At 30.8% G+C, this 25,194-nt stretch overlaps 1 protein-coding gene across 1 annotated transcript in view; it reads left to right on the top strand.

Moving 5' to 3' along the window:
- Positions 1 to 22,833, top strand: part of LOC120425859 (uncharacterized) — a 32,257-nt gene extending 9,424 nt beyond the window's left edge. The window contains exons 5-8 of the mRNA XM_039590482.2: positions 14,231 to 15,444; positions 20,883 to 21,359; positions 21,421 to 21,655; positions 21,723 to 22,833. Coding sequence (XP_039446416.1) covers positions 14,231 to 15,444; positions 20,883 to 21,359; positions 21,421 to 21,655; positions 21,723 to 21,868 — 2,072 coding nt within the window. The 3' untranslated portion in view covers positions 21,869 to 22,833. The remainder of the gene's footprint in view (positions 1 to 14,230; positions 15,445 to 20,882; positions 21,360 to 21,420; positions 21,656 to 21,722) is intronic.
- The last annotated feature ends 2,361 nt before the right edge of the window (positions 22,834 to 25,194 follow it).

Genomic DNA, 25,194 nt, shown 5'->3' with positions numbered 1-25,194 from the left:
AGAATTTAAGAATTTAAGAATTTAAGAATTTCAGAATTTCAGAATTTAAGAATTTAAGAATTTAAGAATTTAAGAATTTAAGAATTTTAGAATTTAAGAATTTAAGAATTTAAGAATTTAAGAATTTAAGAATTTAAGAATTTAAGAATTTAAGAATTTAAGAATTTAAGAATTTAAGAATTTAAGAATTTAAGAATTTAAGAATTTAAGAATTTAAGAATTTAAGAATTTAAGAATTTAAGAATTTAAGAATTTAAGAATTTAAGAATTTAAGAATTTAAGAATTTAAGAATTTAAGAATTTAGGAATTTAAGAATTTAAGAATTTAAGAATTTAAGAATTTAAGAATTTAAGAATTTAAGAATTTAAGAATTTAAGAATTTAAGAATTTAAGAATTTAAGAATTTAAGAATTTAAGAATTTAAGAATTTAAGAATTTAAGAATTCAAGAATTTAAGAATTTAAGAATTTAAGAATTTAAGAATTTAAGAATTTAAGAATTTAAGAATTTAAGAATTTAAGAATTTAAGAATTTAAGAATTTAAGAATTTAAGAATTTAAGAATTTAAGAATTTAAGAATTTAAGAATTTAAGAATTTAAGAATTTAAGAATTTAAGAATTTAAGAATTTAAGAATTTAAGAATTTAAGAATTTAAGAATTTAAGAATTTAAGAATTTAAGAATTTAAGAATTTAAAATTTAAGAATTTAAGAATTTTAGAATTTTAAATTTTAGAATTTAGAATTTTAGAATTTTACAATTTTAGAATTTTAGAATTTACGAATACACTGACGACAAATACACTGAAAGTCCGACCATGCTAATTTTAAGAACATTTGCTAAAAATGCTGCTTATTAAATTAACTGTGGCTTTTTGGTAAAAGCACAGAGAACAGATGTACATCTAGGCTCGAACTTGTGTGTAAGCACTGCAGCACTAACAAAATGTGTTGCATACAATCTTGCATCAAAGAAATTAGGGTGTAAAGGATACACTTGGCGGCGCCACCGTCGCAGCTGAGATTACTTGACTTAACAATGAAGCTGGCTCAATAATTTCCTCAGAAAAATAATATTTTCGTCGTTTATAAACTAAATTCACTTCAGTACAATTTCAATTGACTGCAAATAATGAAAAATGCATTAACATTAACAAAAACATAACAGAAAACTTGTTTAAAAAATATTTTTTTGAGCGATAGCTTAAAATAGTACCTTTCCACATGTTAACTCTGATTTCGTTTTGTTTACCTTCACAGCTGATTTTGTTATTTTCTTTCGCGCGTAAAATCGTACCCCTACGATGAAGGACAGTCAGACATTGGTCTGATGTCGTTCGTTCGGAATGTTTTGTGCAGTGAATGGATGGTCCAACGTTCTGCTTCTGTAGGTCATCGTGATTTTTGAAGTGGCGCTATCTAGGCGGATGATGCACACCCTAGCTCTTTTCAACGTATCTTGGTTTGAATTTTTACACACGTTTTTCGGTGCTTTTTGTTCAGTGATGTACATCTGTTCTCTGTGGTAAAAGTAAACGCAAATATGGTAAAATGTACCATACTTCCACGAATTGGGTCCTAAAATGAAGCTTAGATTGCTGATATATTTTTTACAGCGATAAAGCTTATTTTTCAGAGTACAATGACCTAGACAATGATCCTCTGTACGACCACAAAGAGTTTAAAATGGATTTTTAAATCAATTTTGAAAAATTAACCTCGCGGTCCTTCTTGACAGAAAAGCTCCTACTTGACAGCTCGTTCCAAGTGAACCCAATTGTACCCAATTGCATGGTACAAATTACAAAATCAAATTACAATACCGCTCTCAATTTAACCCTACAATATGGTAGCAACTACCAAGGACGAGTTTTCAGTGTATTAGAATTTATGAATTTGTATAAAAAGTGTTTTTATTTTATTTTTAAATCCAGAATTTAAAAAAAAATGAGTTTTTAAATTATAAAATTTTAGATGTTTTTTATTTTTTTATTTTATTTGTTTCAGTCCTTCAATTTTTAAATTTTAATTTTTTGAAATTGTGTTTTATTTATTTAAATTTCAGCATATACCATTTTTGAATATTTTTAATCCTTTTATTGCGGATTTCAGAGATTTTGCAACAATCGTGAAAGTTGTAAAAAGCTCTCCAACAAAGTGCACACCTCAAACTACAGCAGAAAAAAAAACTATCTAAGACACACACCCTAGTTTGAAATTGATAATTGGGTACTAAAGCCCTATGTAAATTTTTATGTACAACGGTAAAAAACACGATTAAAAACCATTTCTAATTACTTTTTTTCATTTTAATGCAAAATTTTGTTTTGACAAGACAACATTTTTTCGATGGATTAACTATAGTCCCCTTGGAACGAGCTGTCAAGTAGGAGCTTTTCTGTCAAGAAGGACCGCGAGGTTAATTTTTCAAAATTGATTTAAAAATCCATTTTAAACTCTTTGTGGTCGTACAAAGGGTCATTGTACTCAGAAAAATAAGCTTTATCGCTGTAAACAATAATATCAGCAATCTAAGCTTCATTTTAGGACCCAATTCTAGATTAAATTTTCAAAACAATCTATCCCTCATGGGTTTCCTATGCAGATAGGGCCTTTTGAAAATTTAATCGAGAATTGATCTAAGGTTCTGATGACATTTCTATAAGCTGTCATTTTTTTCACATTTCCAAAATCAACAATGTGAATTTACTGATGGCTCTAAAATAAATCAAAAAGAATGCATGTGGTATGTGGTATTAGGGTGTAATATGGTTGTAGGGAAAAAAATAAAGTTGTCCAAATTTAGCGAGCACAGCAATTTTTCAGTTCCTTTTGGGGTCCTAAACAACTCCCCAAAGTTTCGGAACGATTGGTTTAGTCCTCACATTGCGCAAAGCGATTAAATTTTCCATATAAATTTGTATGGGAAAAACCATTTTTTTGGATTTTGATATTTATAAAATCTACGTTTCACGCTGTACTAAAACCGGATTCATATTCGAATGCTCTGGAAGGTGCTCTACAACTTTCCCGAAGAGAGTATGGTGCTAACTTGCTCCTAAAAAAAGATACAGCGTGTTCAAAGCTCGTCTAAAACGTGTTTTTTGCTCGAAAATCACGTTTTAGACGAGTTTGGTTTTTCCCATACAAATTTATATGGAAAATTGAATTGCTTTGCGCAAAGTGAGGACTAAACCAATCGTTCCCAAACTTTGGGGAGTTGTTTAGGACCCCAAAAGGAACTGAAAAATTGCTGTGCTGGAAAATCGATTTTGATATTACACCGTATTACACCCTAAGACTGGTTGCAACGCGAAGTTTTATAATTGTTTCAAATTGCAAGCAGTTTTAAATTTTTAGAACTGGCGGAAATGAAACTAGAACACGGTGCTCGCAACGCGCTGATCTAAATGTTGTTTCAAAAAAATGCTTTTAATTGTGTGCGTATGATTATCAACACAGCATCATAGTGTGTGTGTAAGAATACGTGGATATCTCTATATATCTGATTTTTTTTGAAACTGAGTTCTATTCCAGTTCCAAATCGTCTCACGTTTGAAACAAACTCGTCGAGCAGTTTTATTCCGGTTTCAAAATACTGCTCGAAAAATAAAACTGCAACTCCGCGTTGCGGGTGGTCTGTTTCAGTTCTATTTGAAAAATGAAACAGCTAGAACAAAGTAGAGCCGCGTTGCAACCAGTCTAATTTGGTATATTAATAACATCAGCGAATTAAGCATAATTGGGTCCTAAAATGAAGCTTAGATTGTTGATATTATTTTTTACAGCGATAAAACTTATTTTTCTGAGTACAATGACCCTTTGTACGACCACAAAGAGTTAAAAATGGATTTTTAAATCAATTTTGAAAAATTAACCTCGCGGTCCTTCTTGACAGAAAAGTTCCTACTTGACAGCTCGTTCCAAGGGGACCATAGTTAATCCATCGAAAAATGAAAAAATGTGATCAGAAATGGTTTTTGATCGTGTTTTTTACCGTTGTGCATAAAAATTGACATAGGGCTTTAGTCTAAGCTTTAGTACCCAATTTGAGGAACCAATTGGGTCCTAAAATGAAGCTTAGATTGCTGATATTATTGTTTACAGCGATAAAGCTTATTTTTCTGAGTACAATGACCCTTTGTACGACCACAAAGAGTTTAAAATGGATTTTTAAATCAATTTTGAAAAATTAACCTCGCGATCCTTCTTGACAGAAAAGCTCCTACTTGACAGCTCGTTCCAAGGGGACCATAGTTGATCCATCGAAAAAATGTTGTCTTGCCAAAAAAAAAAATTGCATTAAAATGAAAAAAAGTTATCAGAAATGGTTTTTAATCGTGTTTTTTACCGTTGTACATAAAAATTGACATAGGGCTTTAGTACCCAATTCTTTATAAAATTAAAAAAAATAAAAAAAATAAAAAAAAATTCTCTCTTATCCCACCCCTGTTGAGAAACCTTGACGTTTTCTTTTCCTGCAGGCCCAGTGCGCCACGTTAGCCCGCTTTCCTCCTTTCACGCAAAGCCGACATTAGTCTTTTAAGACTTAAAATTAGGCTTTTTCGAACCTAACCGTGTTAAGTCTTTTTAAGCCTAATGATGGGTTAGTCTTAAAAAGACTAGTTTCGTTTTAGTACGAAAAAGGCTAAATTTTAGGCTTAATGTTATCGTCAAAAAGCCTAAATTTTAGTCTTTTTCGAGAATGCGAGGGGATCAGAGCGGACATAATCCAAGATGGCGGAACTTGATTAAGCCTTATTTTTAGGCCTAAAAAGACTTATTTATAGGTTTAAAAGACTAATTTTTAGGCTTTTGCAGGAAATGGGAGGGGTCAAAGCGGACTTAATCCAAGATGGCGGAACTTGATTAAGCCTTATTTTTAGGCCTAAAAAGACTTATTTGAAGGTTTAAAAGACTATTTTTCAGGCTTATGCAGGAAATGGGAGGGGTCAAAGCGGACATAATCCAAGATGGCGGAACTTGATTAAGCCTTATTTTTAGGCCTAAAAAGACTTATTTATAGGTTTAAAAGACTAATTTTTAGGCTTTTGCAGGAAATGGGAGGGGTCAAAGCGGACTTAATCCAAGATGGCGGAACTTGATTAAGACTTATTTTTAGGCCTAAAAAGACTTATTTATAGGTTTAAAAGACTAATTTCTAGGCTTTTGCAGGGAATGGGAGGGGTCAAAGCGGACATAATCCAAGATGGCGGAACTTGATTAAGCCTTATTTTTAGGCCTAAAAAGACTTATTTATAGGTTTAAAAGACTAATTTTTAGGCTTTTGCAGGAAATGGGAGGGGTCAAGGCGGACTTAATCCAAGATGGCGGAACTTGATTAAGCCTTATTTTTAGGCCTAAAAAGACTTATTTGAAGGTTTAAAAGACTTTTTTTCAGGCTTTTGCAGGAAATGGGAGGGGTCAAAGCGGACATAATCCAAGATGGCGGAACTTGATTAAGCCTTATTTTTAGGCCTAAAAAGACTTATTTATAGGTTTAAAAGACTAATTTTTAGGCTTTTGCAGGAAATGGGAGGGGTCAAAGCGGACTTAATCCAAGATGGCGGAACTTGATTAAGACTTATTTTTAGGCCTAAAAAGACTTATTTGAAGGTTTAAAAGACTATTTTTTAGGCTTTTGCAGGAAATGGGAGGGGTCAAAGCGAACATAATCCAAGATGGCGGAACTTGATTAAGACTTATTTTATGGCTGAAAACCCTAGGGGATCAAAATGGCGGGAATAAAGGGTAGAAAATAAAATATTGTTATATATTATTTAAATATTTTAAAAAATGTTTTTATTCGGTAATTCGGCAATTTCGGAATACGACAGATTCACGGATGCGTTCAGCTTTAACCTGAAAAAAAAACAATTATTTGAAGATGAGTTGTGAGAGTTTGATAGTTATTTAAAAATTGAGTGATTTCATTTAAGAGTTTATCAGTAGACCAGGATTGGCGTAGTTTGGCAAGTTCGAATTTTTGAAAATCTGACTTTAAGAATTTAAGAATTTATAAATTTATAAATTTAGGAATTAAGGAATTTAAGAATTTAAGAATTTAAGAATTTAAGAATTTAAGAATTTAAGAATTTAAGAATTTAAGAATTTAAGAATTTAAGAATTTAAGAATTTAAGAATTTAAGAATTTAAGAATTTAAGAATTTAAGAATTTAAGAATTTAAGAATTTAAGAATTTAAGAATTTAAGAATTTAAGAATTTAAGAATTTAAGAATTTAAGAATTTAAGAATTTAAGAATTTAAGAATTTAAGAATTTAAGAATTTAAGAATTTAAGAATTTAAGAATTTAAGAATTTAAGAATTTAAGAATTTAAGAATTTAAGAATTGAAGAATTTAAGAATTTAAGAATTTAAGAATTTAAGAATTGAAGAATTGAAGAATTTAAGAATTTAAGAATTTAAGAATTTAAGAATTTAAGAATTTAAGAATTTAAGAATTTAAGAATTTAAGAATTTAAGAATTTAAGAATTTAAGAATTTAAGAATTTAAGAATTTAAGAATTTAAGAATTTAAGAATTTAAGAATTTAAGAATTTAAGAATTTAAGAATTTAAGAATTTAAGAATTTAAGAATTTAAGAATTTAAGAATTTAAGAATTTAAGAATTTAAGAATTTAAGAATTTAAGAATTTAAGAATTTAAGAATTTAAGAATTTAAGAATTTAAGAATTTAAGAATTTAAGAATTTAAGAATTTAAGAATTTAAGAATTTAAGAATTTAAGAATTTAAGAATTTAAGAATTTAAGAATTTAAGAATTTAAGAATTTTAGAATTTTAGAATTTTAGAATTTTAGAATTTTAGAATTTTAGAATTTTAGAATTTTAGAATTTTAGAATTTTAGAATTTTAGAATTTTAGAATTTTAGAATTTTAGAATTTTAGAATTTTAGAATTTTAGAATTTTAGAATTTTAGAATTTTAGAATTTTAGAATTTTAGAATTTTAGAATTTTAGAATTTTAGAATTTTAGAATTTTAGAATTTTAGAATTTTAGAATTTTAGAATTTTAGAATTTTAGAATTTTAGAATTTTAGAATTTTAGAATTTTAGAATTTTAGAATTTTAGAATTTTAGAATTTTAGAATTTTAGAATTTTAGAATTTTAGAATATTAGAATTTTAGAATTTTAGAATTTCAGAATTTTAGAATTTTAGAATTTAAGAATTTTAGAATTTTAGAATTTTAGAATTTTAGAATTTTAGAATTTTAGAATTTTAGAATTTTAGAATTTTAGAATTTTAGAATTTTAGAATTTTAGAATTTTAGAATTTTAGAATTTTAGAATTTTAGAATTTTAGAATTTTAGAATTTTAGAATTTTAGAATTTTAGAATTTTAGAATTTTAGAATTTTAGAATTTTAGAATTTTAGAATTTAAGAATTTTAGAATTTTAGAATGTTAGAATTTTAGAATTTTAGAATTTTAGAATTTTAGAATTTTAGAATTTTAGAATTTTAGAATTTTAGAATTTTAGAATTTTAGAATTTTAGAATTTTAGAATTTTAGAATTTTAGAATTTTAGAATTTTAGAATTTTAGAATTTTAGAATTTTAGAATTTTAGAATTTTAGAATTTTAGAATTTTAGAATTTTAGAATTTTAGAATTTTAGAATTTTAGAATTTTAGAATTTTAGAATTGTAAAATTTTAGAATTTTAGAATTTGAGAATTTGAGAATTTTAGAATTTTAGAATTTTAGAATTTTAGAATTTTAGAATTTTAGAATTTTAGAATTTTAGAATTTTAGAATTTTAGAATTTTAGAATTTTAGAATTTTAGAATTTTAGAATTTTAGAATTTTAGAATTTTAGAATTTTAGAATTTTAGAATTTTAGAATTTTAGAACTTTAAAATTTTAGAATTGTAGAATTTGAGAATTTTCGAATTTTTGAATTTTAGAATTTTAGAATTTTAGAATTTTAGAATTTTAGAATTTTAGAATTTTAGAATTTTAGAATCTTAGAATTTTAGAATTTTAGAATTTTAGAATTTTAGAATTTTAGAATTTTAGAATTTTAGAATTTTAGAATTTTAGAATTTTAGAATTTTAGAATGTTAGAATTTTAGAATTTTAGAATTTTAGAATTTTAGAATTTTAGAATTTTAGAATTTTAGAATTTTAGAATTTTAGAATTTTAGAATTTTAGAATTTTAGAATTTTAGAATTTTAGAATTTTAGAATTTTAGAATTTTAGAATTTTAGAATTTTAGAATTTTAGAATTTTAGAGTTTTAGAATTTTAGAATTTTAGAATTTTAGAATTTTAGAACTTTAGAATTTTAGAATTTTAGAATTGTGGAATTTGAGAATTTGAGAATTTGAGAATTTGAGAATTTTAGAATTTTAGAATTGTAGAATTTTTTACACACACACACACACCCACACACACACACACACACACACACACACACACACACACACACACACACACACACACACACACACACACACACACACACACCAACACCACAACCGTTCGTTGTCCTCACCCAATTCCGTTCTCCGTTGTATTCCACTTTCCACTTCCACTTTCAATATCAATCCCCGGCGGATTGATTCCGTGATTTTACGTCGTCTCAATTTCACTTGAATCGTCGTTGAATCGTCCTGTTCCCTTGAGCGGAACATTTAACACCCGGTGCTTCGTCTGCCTCCTCTTCCGCCGCTTGGACCGCAATCTCCCGCGGAAACAACTATCCACAACTCCCGGCGCTGCACATTTACCTCCTCCATCGTACCTAAAATACGACGCACCACCAAAAAGGAACCTTCCCTTTGCCTTTCCCTTGAATGACACAGCCGCCGGGAGTTGGGTAATTGTCCTCTTTCACCTCTTCCCTCAGACAGAACATTCAACGACTTGCCGGGAGTCGATTGCTCCGTCTTCTCTTATTGTTACCGTGCGCCGAAAATTACATACCCAGTCTCCTCCTCCAGCTCCATCACGTGTGGTCTGACCACTACGACACCGGTTCAACCTTTGAACCCACAAATTCCGGCCACAACGATTGTCCAACTTACCTGACAACTCCTTGGTCCACACCGCGCAACAACCAAACAAACTCTGACCAATCTGACAAGTCAAGTTTCGAACAAAATTTCAAGTTCTAACAAAAAGCCTTTATTTTAGTCTTTTTCTTAGTTCCCTACCTTGTTCTAAAAAAAGCCTAAAATTTAGGCCCAAAAAAAGACTAATTTTTAGGCCTTTTTCTGACAATACTGACCAAACTTCAAAAAAGACTAAAAATAAGTCTTTAAAGACTAATGCCGGTTTTCCGTGTTCACGGAAAACCGGCATTAGTCTTTAAAGACTTATTTTTAGCCTTTTTTGAAGTTCGGTCAGTATTGTCAGAAAAAGGCCTAAAAATTAGTCTTTTTTTGGGCCTAAATTTTAGGCTTTTTTTAGAACTTAGTGCAAAACTTAGAAAAAGACTAAATTTAAGGCTTTTCTGTACTATAAACTTTGGTTCACGATTTGACATGTCAAATCAGAAAAAGTTGATGTTGCCGGTGGTGGTTGCTGTTCGTCGGACAGGGGCAGGATTTTGGCCAGTTTGCAGGTAAGTTTTTGTGTTTTTCCTGCCGGAAGGTTCGGCCGGAGTGAGACGGCGGCCGAACGAAATGTCTGCTGTTTACCGGGTTCCCAAATTCTGGTTCTCGGTACGGTGGAGGAAGACGGGAAGGCGTGTTTTTTTTTGCGGATGCAGGAGGGAAGCAACTTTTTTTTTGTGGACGGCGTGGACGTGTGGACAGAATATGGACGTGTGGACAGAAAATCTCGGAATGAATCCGCCGGGGATTGAAATCCAAAGTGGAAGCGAAAAAGGGCAACGAAGCGGGAGTGGACAACCGACGGTGAAAATTATGGTGGTGGTGGTTGTGTTTGTGAATAAGTGCTGTGTGTGTGTGTGTGTGTTTATGAGCGAAATTTTGAAAATTTGCGCGTGTGCTACTCCGTGTGTGTGTGTGTGTGTGTGTGTGTGTGTGTGTGTGTGTGTGTGTGTGTGTGTGTGTGTGTGTGTGCGTTCAAAAATTCAAAAATTTAAAAATTCAAAAATTCAAAAATTTAAAAATTCAAAAATTCAAAAATTTAAAAATTCTAAAATTCTAAAATTCTAAAATTCTAAAATTCTAAAATTCTAAAATTCTAAAATTCTAAAATTCTAAAATTCTAAAATTCTAAAATTCTAAAATTCTAAAATTCTAAAATTCTAAAATTCTAAAATTCTAAAATTCTAAAATTCTAAAATTCTAAAATTCTAAAATTCTAAAATTCTAAAATTCTAAAATTCTAAAATTCTAAAATTCTAAAATTCTAAAATTCTAAAATTCTAAAATTCTGAAATTCTAAAATTCTAAAATTCTAAAATTCTAAAATTCTAAAATTCTAAAATTCTAAAATTCTAAAATTCTAAAATTCTAAAATTCTAAAATTCTAAAATTCTAAAATTCTAAAATTCTAAAATTCTAAAATTCTAAAATTCTAAAATTCTAAAATTCTAAAATTCTAAAATTCTAAAATTCTAAAATTCTAAAATTCTAAAATTCTAAAATTCTAAAATTCTAAAATTCTAAAATTCTAAAATTCTAAAATTCTAAAATTCTAAAATTCTAAAATTCTAAAATTCTAAAATTCTAAAATTCTAAAATTCGAAAATTCGAAAATTCTAAAATTCTAAAATTCTAAAATTCGAAAATTCGAAAATTCGAAAATTCGAAAATTCGAAAATTCGAAAATTCGAAAATTCGAAAATTCGAAAATTCTAAAATTCTAAAATTCAAGAATTCAAAAATTCAAAAATTAAAAAATTTAGAAATTCAAAAATTCAAAAATTCAGAAATTCAAAAATTTAAAATTCTAAAATTCTAAAATTTTAAAATTCTAAAATTCTAAAATTCTAATATTTTAAAATTTCAAAAATTCAAAAATTCTATATTCTTAAATTCTTCAATTCTAATATTCTAAAATTCTAAAATTCTAAAATTCTAAAATTCTAAAATTCTAAAATTCTAAAATTCTAAAATTCTAAAATTCTAAAATTCTAAAATTCTAAAATTCTAAAATTCTAAAATTCTAAAATTCTAAAATTCTAAAATTCTAAAATTCTAAAATTCTAAAATTCTAAAATTCTAAAATTCTAAAATTCTAAAATTCTAAAATTCTAAAATTCTAAAACTCTAAAATTCTAAAATTCTAAAATTCTAAAATTCTTAAATTCTAAAATTCTAAAATTCTAAAATTCTAAAATTCTAAAATTCTAAAATTCTAAAATTCTAAAATTCTAAAATTCTAAAATTCTAAAATTCTAAAATTCTAAAATTCTAAAATTCTAAAATTCTAAAATTCTTAAATTCTAAAATTCTAAAATTCTAAAATTCTAAAATTCTAAAATTCTAAAATTCTAAAATTCTAAAATTCTAAAATTCTAAAATTCTAATATTTTAAAATTCTAAAATTCTAAAATTCTAAAATTCTAAAATTCTAAAATTCTAAAATTCTAAAATTCTAAAATTCTAAAATTCTAAAATTCGAAAATTCTAAAATTCTAAAATTCTAAAATTCAAGAATTCAAAAATTCAAAAATTAAAAAATTTAGAAATTCAAAAATTCAAAAATTCAGAAATTCAAAAATTTAAAATTCTAAAATTCTAAAATTTTAAAATTCTAAAATTCTAAAATTCTAATATTTTAAAATTCAAAAATTCAAAAATTCTATATTCTTAAATTCTTCAATTCTAATATTCTAAAATTCTAAAATTCTAAAATTCCAAAATCCTAAAATTCTAAAATTCTAAAATTCTAAAATTCTAAAATTCTAAAATTCTAAAATTCTAAAATTCTAAAATTCTAAAATTCTAAAATTCTAAAATTCTAAAATTCTAAAATTCTAAAATTCTAAAATTCTAAAATTCTAAAATTCTAAAATTCTAAAATTCTAAAATTCTAAAATTCTAAAATTCTAAAATTCTAAAATTCTAAAATTCTAAAATTCTAAAATTCTAAAATTCTAAAATTCTAAAATTCTAAAATTCTAAAATTCTAAAATTCTAAAATTCTAAAATTCTAAAATTCTAAAATTCTAAAATTCTAAAATTCTAAAATTCTAAAATTCTTAAATTCTTAAATTCTTAAATTCTTAAATTCTTAAATTCTTAAATTCTTAATTTCTTAATTTCTTAAATTCTTAAATTCATAAATTCATAAATTCTTAAATTCATAAATTCTTAAATTCTTAAATTCTTAAATTCTTAAATTCTTAAATTCTTAAATTCTTAAATTCTTAAATTCTTAAATTCTTAAATTCTTAAATTCTTAAATTCTTAAATTCTTAAATTCTTAAATTCTTAAATTCTTAAATTCTTAAATTCTTAAATTCTTAAATTCTTAAATTCTTAAATTCTTAAATTCTTAAATTCTTAAATTCTTAAATTCTTAAATTCTTAAATTCTTAAATTCTTAAATTCTTAAATTCTAAAATTCTTAAATTCTAAAATTCTTAAATTCTTAAATTCTTAAATTCTTAAATTCTTAATTTCTTAATTTCTTAAATTCTTAAATTCTTAAATTCTTAAATTCTTAAATTCTTAAATTCTTAAATTCTTAAATTCTTAAATTCTTAAATTCTTAAATTCTTAAATTCTTAAATTCTTAAATTCTTAAATTCTTAAATTCTTAAATTCTTAAATTCTTAAATTCTTAAATTCTTAAATTCTTAAATTCTTAAAGTCAGATCTTCGAAAAATTGAACTTGTCAAACTACGCCAATCCAGTGCTGAGCTAAACTCCTAAATGAAATAACCCAATTTTTAAATAACTATCAAACTCTCACAACTCATCTTCAAAATATTGATTTTTTATTTTCAGGTAAAAGCTGTACTCATCCGTGAATCTGTCGTATTCCGAAATTACCGAATCACCGAATAAACACATTTTTTATTAAAAATTAGATAATATATAACAATATTTTATTTTCTACCGTTTATTCCCGCCATTTTGATCCCCTAGGCATTTCAGGCATAAAATAAGTCTTAATCAAGTTCCGCCATCTTGGATTATGTCCGCTTTGATCCCCTCCCATTTCCTGCAAAAGCCTAAAAATTAGTCTTTTAAACCTATAAATAAGTCTTTTTAGGCCTAAAAATAAGTCTTAATCAAGTTCCGCCATCTTGGATTATGTCCGCTTTGATCCCCTCCCATTTCTTGCAAAAGCCTAAAAATTAGTCTTTTAAACCTATAAATAAGTCTTTTTAGGCCTAAAAATAAGTCTTAATCAAGTTCCGCCATCTTGGATTATGTCCGCTTTGATCCCCTCCCATTTCTTGCAAAAGCCTAAAAATTAGTCTTTTAAACCTATAAATAAGTCTTTTTAGGCCTAAAAATAAGTCTTAATCAAGTTCCGCCATCTTGGATTATGTCCGCTTTGATCCCCTCCCATTTCTTGCAAAAGCCTAAAAATTAGTCTTTTAAACCTATAAATAAGTCTTTTTAGGCCTAAAAATAAGTCTTTATCAAGTTCCGCCATCTTGGATTATGTCCGCTTTGATCCCCTCCCATTTCCTGCAAAAGCCTAGAAATAAGTCTTTTAAACCTATAAATAAGTCTTTTTAGGCCTAAAAATAAGTCTTAATCAAGTTCCGCCATCTTGGATTATGTCCGCTTTGACCCCTCCCATTTCCTGCAAAAGCCTAGAAATAAGTCTTTTAAACCTATAAATAAGTCTTTTTAGGCCTAAAAATAAGTCTTAATCAAGTTCCGCCATCTTGGATTATGTCCGCTTTGATCCCCTCCCATTTCTTGCAAAAGCCTAAAAATTAGTCTTTTAAACCTATAAATAAGTCTTTTTAGGCCTAAAAATAAGTCTTAATCAAGTTCCGCCATCTTGGATTATGTCCGCTCTGATCCCCTCGCATTCTCGAAAAAGCCTAAAATTTAGGCTTTTTGACGATAACATTAAGCCTAAAATTTAGCCTTTTTCGTACTAAAACGAAACTAGTCTTTTTAAGACTAACCCATCATTAGGCTTAAAAAGACTTAACACGGTTAGGTTCGATAAAGCCTAATTTTAAGTCTTAAAAGACTAATGTCGGCTTTGCGTGTTCGTCAAGTTTGTCGAAAAGAAAAAAAGTTTGACAACTGCATTTTGTCAACAAAGCTATTTTTGCAATTTTGCTTGTTCCACTTTTCTTGTAATCGCATCTGCGAGGGGAATCTTCCGCCCAAACAGGATTTTTTCTCCGCGGTCGCGTTTCACTTTCTCAAAATGATTCGATTCGTTGTGTTTTAATCCCGCGCACGATGGACGGCCCTTTCGTGACATTCTGCGCGGAGCAGGCGCACCCCACCAGTGAAGCAATTCCGGAATCCTCCTCCGTCGTGGTCGTCACGGAAGAGGACGATTCTGGCGAGCCGCAAGTCGCGGCGACGGCTGGTGGTCCACCGAAAATCGTTTATCTGGACCGGGTTTGTCGGACGTGTTTGGTCGAGAAGGAGAGGGATGACCTGAAGGATCTGTTTGAGTTTGGGCTGGCGGAAACGGTCATGTCCTGTGTGGGTCGGGTCATTTCGGTGGAGGAATCGGACGGGTTGCCGGGTCACATATGTATGGAGTGTCTGCAGGAGGTGGAACGGATCATCAGCTTCCGACAGCAGTGCGAGCGATCGGACGGCACGATCCGGAACTTGATCGAGAAATCCGTCGTGATCAACCAAGACAGCGAGACCAAGTACGAAGTGCTGAACGTGGTGCTGACCGATGCCAACGGGAACACGGAAACGTCGGCCGTTGTCGTTCCGATTGAGGAGCTGCGTTTTCAGCTGATGAATGGCGGAGGGGGAGGAAGGTGTTCCGAGGAGATTGTAGAGACGGAATCGACGACCAGCGAAAACGTCGAGCTGAGCTTCGTGGCTCCTTCGGACATACTTGTAACGGAGGAGATCATTGTCCAATCGCAACCGGAGGAGGAGGCTCCGATCGGTGAACTGATTGTCGAAGAAACGCCTTCAGAGCAGGAGCAGCAGCAGCATGAATCGACGGTTCTGGAAAACCTGCGCCAAGAACTGTCCGAATTCATCGGTGGAACGAGCGCGGAGATCCCGAAAGATCAAGAAGACCTGGACGAAAACGACGACGACGAATTACCTTACGATTACCTCAAAGATGCCCTCACCGACGAGTACATTCAGTCGATGGAACAGCAGCTGGCCCCGTCGGCCCCTCCGCGGTCGGAAAACCCCGCCCAGGAACGCTTGGAGCAGGCCAACCTGGACAGTCTGATCAACGATGAGCCACAGCAGCTGCGAGGTGACGGTGGCGACAAGGACCATGGCGCCAGTAAGCAGCACTACTGCGACGATTGTAACGTGGGCTTCGAAAATCGGCGCAAGTTCCGGGTGCACATGAAGAAGAAACATTCCGAGGTGAGTGAGTGGGGGTATTTTTCGTAAGGTTTGCAGGTTAAGGATTCAGTCCTAATTTGAAAATTCTCACTATTTAATTTTTATTTTGCAAATGTTTCCATTGAAACTTGCTTGTTCACTTCCCAATGAACTACATATTTATTGCTTGACATGGGTTGAACACGCCATTTAGAAGCTGTAATCGAACGCCAAAGTACTGCTATGCCAACATTAGATGCGCGATTTAAATACAAGCCGTTCCTTTAACTCGGATTGTTGTTTGGCGGATTAGCTAAACTAAATTTTAATTCCATTCAAAATTTGTTAAAATATTAAAAAGTCTATTTTCGAACAAACTTTATTAAACAAAAAAAATTGTCTGAAATTTTAGAGTTTGGAAATTCAAATTCAAGAACCTGGAAATTCAGTCAACTGTGCCAAATTAAAAAAAAATTTGAAAATCAAAATTAAAACCAAAAAACCAATTCAGAAACTCAAAATCTTAGGGTATAGAAAATTATTTTGTTCAGAATGTTAAAAAAATTGCAGAAAAAAAAATACAGAAATACAAAAAATGTAATTCCAAAATATGAAAGTTTAAAAATTTACAACTGTCAATAAATTTACAAATTAAAATTAAATAAATTGAAACATTTAAAAATTGTGCAATAAAGAAAATCTTCATTTCTAATCTAATCTAATCTAATCAAACACAAGCGCAGCCAGTCCGAAGAAATCATCCGGAAAGAACTTATGGTTAGATTACGCCTTAAGTTCTTTCTTGTCATTATTAATGATTGCAGTACTGCCCATAATTGAAAATTCGGCTATTATGCCAAATCAAGTAATTCGAGAAAAACGCGTTTTAGTGTTTGTCACAAAATCTCCATCAAGGCAATTTCCCATTAAAGTGGCATATTAGCCGTTTGGTTTTTCGCATCGGCAGCCAAGTCTAAACATTATTTCAGTGAAATTCAAGTTTCAGAAGATGCGTTGGAACATCTTCTACCACCTGGTGCTAATATCTCATTTTTGCCAAAAGTGGATATTAGCCGTTTTTTCAATGGTGGGCAGAGTACTTTCGAGAACCCCCGAAATGTATTACACTCACTAAAGCGGCCCGGCCTAATGCGTTGCCTTAACCGCAAGAGACAGATTCTATGAACGGAACCCACATTTCATAGAATCATCAGGGGAAGAAGAAGAAGTGGGGACATACCGTACCAACCACTTTGAGTTATTTATAGAATATGGTGTGTGGTGTGTGTAGGGGAATCGTTAGGGAAGGGATTGTTGTGTTAAATAGTAAATGTCCTTGTGACATTATTTCAGCACTACAGATTAATTCTCTCAAGGGGTGTCAACCCCTCGGTGGCCGAGTGGCTAGAGCATCTGACTACCAATCCAAAGGTGTGAGTTCGAATCCCACCTGATTCCATGGGTTTTTTTTGTCCATATTCAAAGATCAATTATAGTCGAATAATTTCAAGGAGACCGGTCGGGAATCGACCTTCCGCTTATGAGGCGGGAGCCGTAGCCATTAAGCCACGGGCCGGTCAACAATAAAGAAAATCTTCATTTGTTTAAAAATTTAAAAGTCCAGAAATAATAATTTCAGAAAAATTTAAATTATGAAAATCCTAAATTCAAACCAATAATAATCAGAAATTTCAAATCTAAAGAGTTAATTAAAAAACTCAAAATTCAAAATTTTAAGCCTAATTTTCAAAATTTCGAGGGAAAAACTATCGCAAAATTCTTTATACATCATTACAGTTATATGCAAAATATCAATGAATTTATGAAAATATAGTTTTACAAAACTGTTACGTCTTTTTACTGACCTGTGGTCCCAGAATTCAAAATTTGTTTAAATAAGCGTTATACAATCGATTTTACGAGTTTTTTTTCTGCGAAAATTTAAATTTCAGTCAATAACAATTTTTCTTGCTCTCTGATTTTTTGAGGAAGTTTTGAAAGGTTTCTAAATTTAAAACCTCAAAAGTATTTATATTATAAAACTTTTAAAATACCAAAAAATTTAAAAATTCAAAAGTGTCAGAAATTTCACAGAATTTAGAAATTTAAAAATCAAAAAAGTTAAAAATTATGTTATTAAAAGATTTAAAAGTTATAAATTATTCAACTATTTTAATAAAAAAAAAATCCAATATTTCAAAACAAAAAAAAAACAGTTCAGAAACTCAAATTCTAAGGATATAGAAATCGGATTTTCCTCAGAATGGAGTTAAAAAAATAAAATTACTATTGAAAACCTCTAAAATTCGAAATTTTTTGAAATTCCTAATAAAAAATGCAGGAATTAAAAAAAATAACAGATATACAAAAGATTTAATTCCAAAAGTTCAAAAAAAATTAAAGTTTTAAAAATCCTAAAACTCAAAAATGTAAAAATTCTAAACTTCCAAAAAAAAAATCCAAAATAAAAAAAAATATTCAAAAAATCTGTAATGGAACAAATTAAATCTTCATTTATTAAAAAAAAATATAAAAAAACAGAAAAAGTAAATTTCTACCATTCGAATCAGTGCTCCATTCAGAAATTCCAAATCTAAGAATAAAGAAATCGGAAACTATTTCGAAAACTTCAAAATTGAAAATTCCAGAATTAAAAACTGCAAAATATCAAATTTTAGATACGCAAATAATTTAATGAATCCAAAAAAAAAAACCTTAAATTGCAAAATACAAAATTCCACATTTAATTTTTTTTTTAGAATTAGGTATATAGAAATTAGGATAAAAAAAGTAAAATAAAAATATAAACAAAGAACTAAGGATTAAAACCTCATCAAAATTTTGCTTACGATAATCGAATCTTCGGATAAACGAATCACAACATTTTTACCCGAAAGATTTTGATTTATTTTTGGCTAAGTGCATCTCCAGCGCTGGTGGCAAACATCGAAGCAATTCAAATTTGCACCCGATGTCAAACCCCACCGCGATACCTGTCGGTAGCAAATTTGCTCTCGGTTCTTCGGGATTTCCCCACGAAAAAAAATTAATAAATAAAAAAAAATACAAATAAAAAAATTAAAAATTAAAACACAATTCAAATTGATTTTTTTACAGAAAAAAAAATTAAAAATAAATAAAAATTCAAACAAAAATCTGAGCTTTATTGATAAAGTAAATTAAAATAATTTAAAAAATTAAATCATAAAATGCTCTTTAAAAATAGCAGCTTGACATAGGGGAAATATACCCATTCTAATCACTCTAAGCATTTCGACCCATTCTCATCACTTTTGCAGTTTTCCGCTATTAAATCAACATTTTTATTTACATAAACCAGGGGTGCTCAAAGTTTTTGGAGGCCGGGTCAAATTTTAAGCTCAAATGAGCTTGCGGGCCAAATTTGCAAAAAAGGTTGTTAAAAAAATAAATTACGTTATTTTAATGTAAAAGATTACATTTCTGTTATTTAAAAAAAAAATATTTTCAAAATAATAGAAACCACAAAATAAAGAGTTTCTATCGGTATTGTTGATTTTATTGTTTCTGGTATTTGAAAAAAAAAAGTTCTTAGCAGAATGTACTTGTGTTTTCAAAAAAAAAAAAAAAATGTTTTTATATTTCGAAAATGGTGGTGACATTACATGTTGAACAATTCTTCTATAAGTTAAGTGTGGCTAATGAAAAATCGTTGAGATCCAAAATTTCAACATTTCAATGAAAAAACAACTTTTAGAAAATGTTTTAAGCTTCCGTATAGTTATCCTGCAATCATTATTTTCAAAAAAAGCGAAACAACATTTATTTATTTCATCGAAAATACACTAAAATTCAAATTATTTTTAACAAACCCAAACATGCTCAAATGATTTTAAATGCAAAGGAATGCATATTTAATTAATTTCAGCTGAATGCACTTAAATTTCCTTTTTTAAGTTTTTTGGAAATATATTTTTGCTCCTGGTTTTTCGAGTCAATTTTTTAATAATGGTGGAGTGGTGGGTTGATCGACGAAAGCATTGTAAAATATTTGCTGCAAACTTGATCCTCCGATTTCCACATTTTGTCTACCTGTATCAGTTGATAGTCAATCAGATTCGTTATCCGTTTTAATTATAAAATATATTGAACAAATTATTTGTATCCTAAAGTGGGGATCAAAATATTGATAAATCATAATTTTCTTTTTATTAACAAAAAAATAAAAAAGATTAGCATATAAAAGCTTAAAATAAACCATAATTTTGAAAAAGTATAAAATCACTTACAAGTGGTCAACGGGCCATTTTACATTATCATACAAAATGGGTCCGCGGGCCACAAAATATAACCTTGCGGGCAACGTTTGGCCCGCGGGCCATACTTTGGGCACCCCTGACATAAACAATGGAGAGTTGCTTGCTCATTTTTATTTGAGCTATTTGTTACTTTGGAACAGTCAAAAACACTTTATGAAAGCTGTAATTCATAATCAAAGTGCTGATAGGCCGATAATAGAAATAGACTGAAAAAGGGTATGGTTCCCCTAATCTATGAAATTAACGAAAATACAAATTTAAAAACTAAAATCTAGGCTTTAGGTCCTACGATCGAATGTAAACATTTAGTGTATCCCGCTTAGTCCGATGGAGGTGTGCGAGGTACATACTCAATGTTTGCATTTGTTTACAGGGCCTATTCAAAAAAAGGCTAGAAATCAGTAAGTAAAAAAAACAAAAAAAAATGATTTTTTTAAATTTGACGAAAAAAACTAAGTTCAACAAATTAAAAAAGATAAAAAATCTATCAATTTGAAAAACATTATTTTAAATTTTTTTTTATTTTTAAATTTGGGTAGGTACTTTTTGATTTTTTGAATTTTGGAATTTTAGAATTTCAGATTTTTTGAATTTTTGTTCATGTCTGCTCTCACCAACAAAAATCTCCAAAACCCGCATTCAAAACATTGCTCCCGGCTTGATAACTAGTCGCCATAATTAACCTGTCCGATTTTTTTTTATGGGAAAATAGGTTTAATTCACTAAAACAAACAAAAACTGTGGGGAAAGAAATCAGTGTGTTAGTTAGACTTAAGGAGCTATTACACTATGGCAAACAAACAAACTCGCACTTTTTCGTGTTTGACAGTTTGCGGCAAACTCGCAAACAAGGCAAAATGTATGCAGGCTAACGTTTGTACAAACAAAGTAGGCAAACTGACAAAAAGTGCGAGTTTGTTTGTTTGTTTGCCGTAGTGTAATAGCTCCTTTATAGATCAGGGTTAAAATCATAGTTTAAAAAATATGGCTTTCGAAGGTTCTTTCTTTTGGCAAATCCATGTAAGAATATCCAATTACATCAAAATGAACTATAGTACAAATCATAGTTGAAAGGAACTCTAAAACTCTATTAGGTTATAAGAATTACGAAATTGTAAATTGATTATTTAGGTACTAATAAACTAATTGAATTGAATTGAAAAAAAAAAATGTATTTTCCAGAAAAAGTACGAGTGCAGCTACTGCTCGCGCCGGTTCGCCGAGCAGAAGCAGCTGCGGAACCACGTGCTGCGGCACACCGGCGAAAAGGCCCACGCCTGCGAGATATGCAACGCGCGCTTCTACGAGCGCAACTTGCTGAACGTGCACATGCGGCGACACGACGGCGAGAAGCCGTACTATTGCGAGCTGTGCCCGAAGCAGTTCGGGAGCAAAAGTCTGCTCAACACCCACGTCAAGTGTCACCGCGGCGAGAAGTGCCACATCTGCGACGTGTGCGAAAAGGGCTTTACGCTCAGCTGGCAGCTAACGGCTCACAAGCGCATTCACACGAACGAAAAGCCGTACGAGTGTCCGTACTGTCTGAAGCGGTTCAACCAAAATGGGAATCTGGTGATTCACAAGCGAATCCACACGGGCGAGCGGCCTTTCCAGTGTGAACTGTGCGAAAAGGCCTATCCGGGCCAGGGAGAGTTGAGGGTTAGTTTTTGTTTTTAATTTTGAAAGTAAATTATATTTGTTGAAAATGACAAAATTCCAGAACCACATGCGGCAACACACGGGCGAGAAAAAGGTCAAAAACGTGACGTGCACCGTATGTCAGAAGAACTATGCCGGAAATGGGGACCTCAAGATCCACATGCGAACCCACACCAAGGAAAGGCCTTACGGCTGCCAGGAGTGCGGCAAGACGTTCATGCTGCAGGTTCACCTGACGGTGCACATGAGAGCCCACACGGGCGAAAAGCCCTATGCGTGCGAGCTGTGTCAAAAAGGTGCTTAGAAAAAGGCCTTTTCAACATTTGTTCCCATAAAAAAAAAAAACAAAATCCTTTCTTTCAGCCTTTACCACAAACTACCAGCTGAAGCACCACATGCAGGTGCACACGGGCGAGAAGAACTACGGCTGCGATTTATGCGACCGGCGGTTCAGCAGCGCTGCCAACCGGAACACCCACCGCAAGACGCACGAACGGACAATCTCCTGACAAAAGTACGTATTTGTAGATTAAGGTGCGTTTTGTCTGTATTTTTTTATTCGCTAATATCGTGGCTAAATTATTCACCAAAATTATTGCAAGCGATCGCGTCCGTAAATCTCTTTCCACCAATCAGCAATTTAACGGTCAGTTTGAATGATCCGAAACTCACCACGGCAATTTTATATTCACCACAACTCATTTCCACGTGTTTGACAGTTGAAACTACCACACATTTTGTGTGGTTCGTGCTTGATGACGTTCTGATAAAATTGTTCAATTATTTGTTTATGTTTGTCTGTGATGTAATTTATTTTTGACTTTTTAAATCAAATTAAAAAAAAAACATTAATTCCAATATTTCGAATGTTTCTAAATGATTTTTTTTATCATTTTAAAATATTGGAACTTTAAATTCTTTTTTAAACATATTTCGTCGCTTTAAATAAATATTTAGAAACAATCGCTTGCAAAAAATAGTGTCATAAATTAATATACTTAAAAATAATTACAAAACCAAATAAATCGTATCTTTATCAGTAGTAGTATAATGCCAATATTAAAGTAAGGCAATCGCGTGTTGTTCCAGTGTAAAATCCAGCAATATTCATGACAGTATATCTTTAAAAAAAACAAAACAATTATAGCTAAATGGCTGTTACCAATGTTCAAGCAGTAGTGAAGCATCGATGTGATTAGGGTAACTCCGGGTCGAGCGGTTTCGAGAGTATTTTTTTATTTAGTTTTTAAGTGGCTCAATTATTTAAGTCTGTTTTTATTGTGGTTGCCATTGTTTAGATCCCGCGAACTCCGGAGTTCCTTAAGCAAGTTCTTATGATTATCTCTCTTAAGCGCAAAAGTTCAAATTTATTCATACAAATACATGTATTAGCTAAATGGCTTATTCAATCTATCGTGCAAAACAAAGTAGTCTTTACAGTGGTCTTTATGGAATACATAACTTTAAAATGAAAGCAATTCTACTCACTTTGAAAGAAATAATCCCTTGAAAATAAGCGAACAACATAAATGAAGTTGAAAAATTTATGCGATCAATATTTCGATTTTTTGAAAAAATCAGTATTGATTCAAAAATTCATAACTCGCTCAAAGATTTTTTGCACAACCTGGAAATTTCTGAAAAGTTGGCATTTGATGTCCTCTAAAACAAATCAAAAAATAAAAAAGTGTTTTTTTGCAAATCAAGTTTTAGTGACAAAAAGTTAAATAAAATATCGCTTAAATTTTTTTTACCGTGTATCATTTTACAACTTTGCCAAAGACACCAAACCGATCAAAATATTCCTTCAAAAGATACAGATTTTTGAATTTTCATACATCATTTTTGTATGGACAGCTGCCAAATGTGTATGGAAAATTATATGGACAATCTAATGATGCAAAATGGCATCTTTGGGCATACGGGCATACCAAAGGCACCAAAAAAGTTTCAGCCGGATTAAAAATTCGCAATTCGCAATTTTCAGTGTAAGAACGGGCCTTGACCGATCTTATGCACCAGGTTCCCGACGAACACGCACTGCCCTTACACCTACATCTCACCCTTGCTCTGAGTCAGTACGAGCAGCACGCTAGAACACGCTTTGAGTGTTCGTGCCAGGCATGCACACCTTCTTTTCCGGTTACGCATTTTAACTCGGCCGGGGGTGGTACATTACGTAGGGTTTGATGTAAGTATAAGCGCCTAACCATTTATAGTGTGCCTAGCAACGTTCATTAAAGCAAAAACTGTTTTATTTTTAGTTTGAATTCAAAAACTAATTGTTATTTTACTGTGTATTGTTTTCTCCTGAAATATTCCCTAATGTTAAGTCGTGTTTATCTGTTGATAATTCTTATGTCGCGGTGTTTTGTTACAATTTTCTGGACCTAAGCATTTTATAAAAAAATAGCAAATGTACAATAGTAGTATTTGTGTTATTCCTTCAATCATTCCATAAATTGAGTAAGGGCTCGAACCTCACTTGTTAGAAAACAATAGACAGTAAAGGAGAATATACTTTATAAAGAAGCAATAGTAAGAGAATCATAATTGTGTGTTAAAAAATAAAAAGAATAAGCTTGATGTAGTAGATGTAGAAAAAGGCAATAGTTAATAAATAGAGATAAAAAAACAAGCTTAGATTATTGTTATGATGGGCAAGATATAAAATTATTTAAATGAATAAATAAAGAAGTAAATCAACAAAGAATAGGCAAATGATAATTAGACTTGATTTTAAAGAAAACACACAGTTTGTTAAAGCAGCATTATTTGGAAAAAAAGAGTGACAAGCATTGAGAGATACGAGAATCAAGAGTTAATAAAATCAAAACCAAATGGTAAACAGAAGAATTAGTGGTGAAGTACGAATCAGTAGAGCAAAATAAAAATAGGAGATAGATGGTAGCTGAGAAAGATGAGAAGAGAAACCCCGTTGTGCGATGTTTCAGGTACATCCACAGCAGTTGACTCAACATACTGCGAATCTAAACAATACCGTCTACAATCACAAATTACTTCCCTTTCCCACATTGACGCGCCCCTTTCTTCTAGCCGTCTCGACTCTGACCCTCGCTGGTCAAAGGCTTACGATCCGTTTCCACAGGCCACCAGCTAGGTCATCATGAAAACCAAGCCAACGTGGAGGTAAGAAAATAGGACACTCGCAAGGAACCAGAGCTATACTGTTCTGATCAAGATAATTCGAATGATCTAACAGGACTACGGATGTAGTAAGTTGCGCTCCTTCCAGGATGTTCCTTACGTGGACGTCAACCGAAGAGCACGCAACAAGGTCAGTGCCATTGCATGCTCTTAGGTATCAATCCTTGGCCTGCAAGTTTCAGCCGGATTAAAAAATACAAAAATTAAAATTGAGCGATTTCGTAGAGAATTGCTCAACTGCGGGTGGTCAATAATGCTTATTCTTATGCAACGTGGTTTACCGAGTTGGATAAATACTATGTGTGCTAAAAATATCTAGTTCATTCTGCAACTTGTTGCATAAACTACTATTTTATATTCTTTGTCAAACACTATCTCTACGCCGATTTGTTTTGAAATAGCTTGTTATAACACTAATAATATTTTTATTAACTTTCTATTATTTTCAGAAAGTTTTGTCCATTCGTCGGTAGGACGACTGAATGTCAACAACGACAAAATGATGAGGAGCTCGATAAGATTGAGAACATTTCGGCGGATTATTTGATGAAACTTAAAAAAACCGAAAGCGAGAAAATTATTGTTGACACTAACACCAAGATATTGGTACTGACTACATTGAAAAACGAATGGAGTTTGGTGCGGCTAGGCGAAGAGTACGGAATTT

The sequence above is a fragment of the Culex pipiens genome, chromosome 3 (assembly GCF_016801865.2).
Source record: "Culex pipiens pallens isolate TS chromosome 3, TS_CPP_V2, whole genome shotgun sequence".
In the NCBI taxonomy this organism is placed as follows: Eukaryota; Metazoa; Arthropoda; class Insecta; order Diptera; family Culicidae; genus Culex; species Culex pipiens.
Note: the sequence above shows the minus strand (reverse complement) of the source record. Positions and strands in the feature narration are given on the sequence as shown.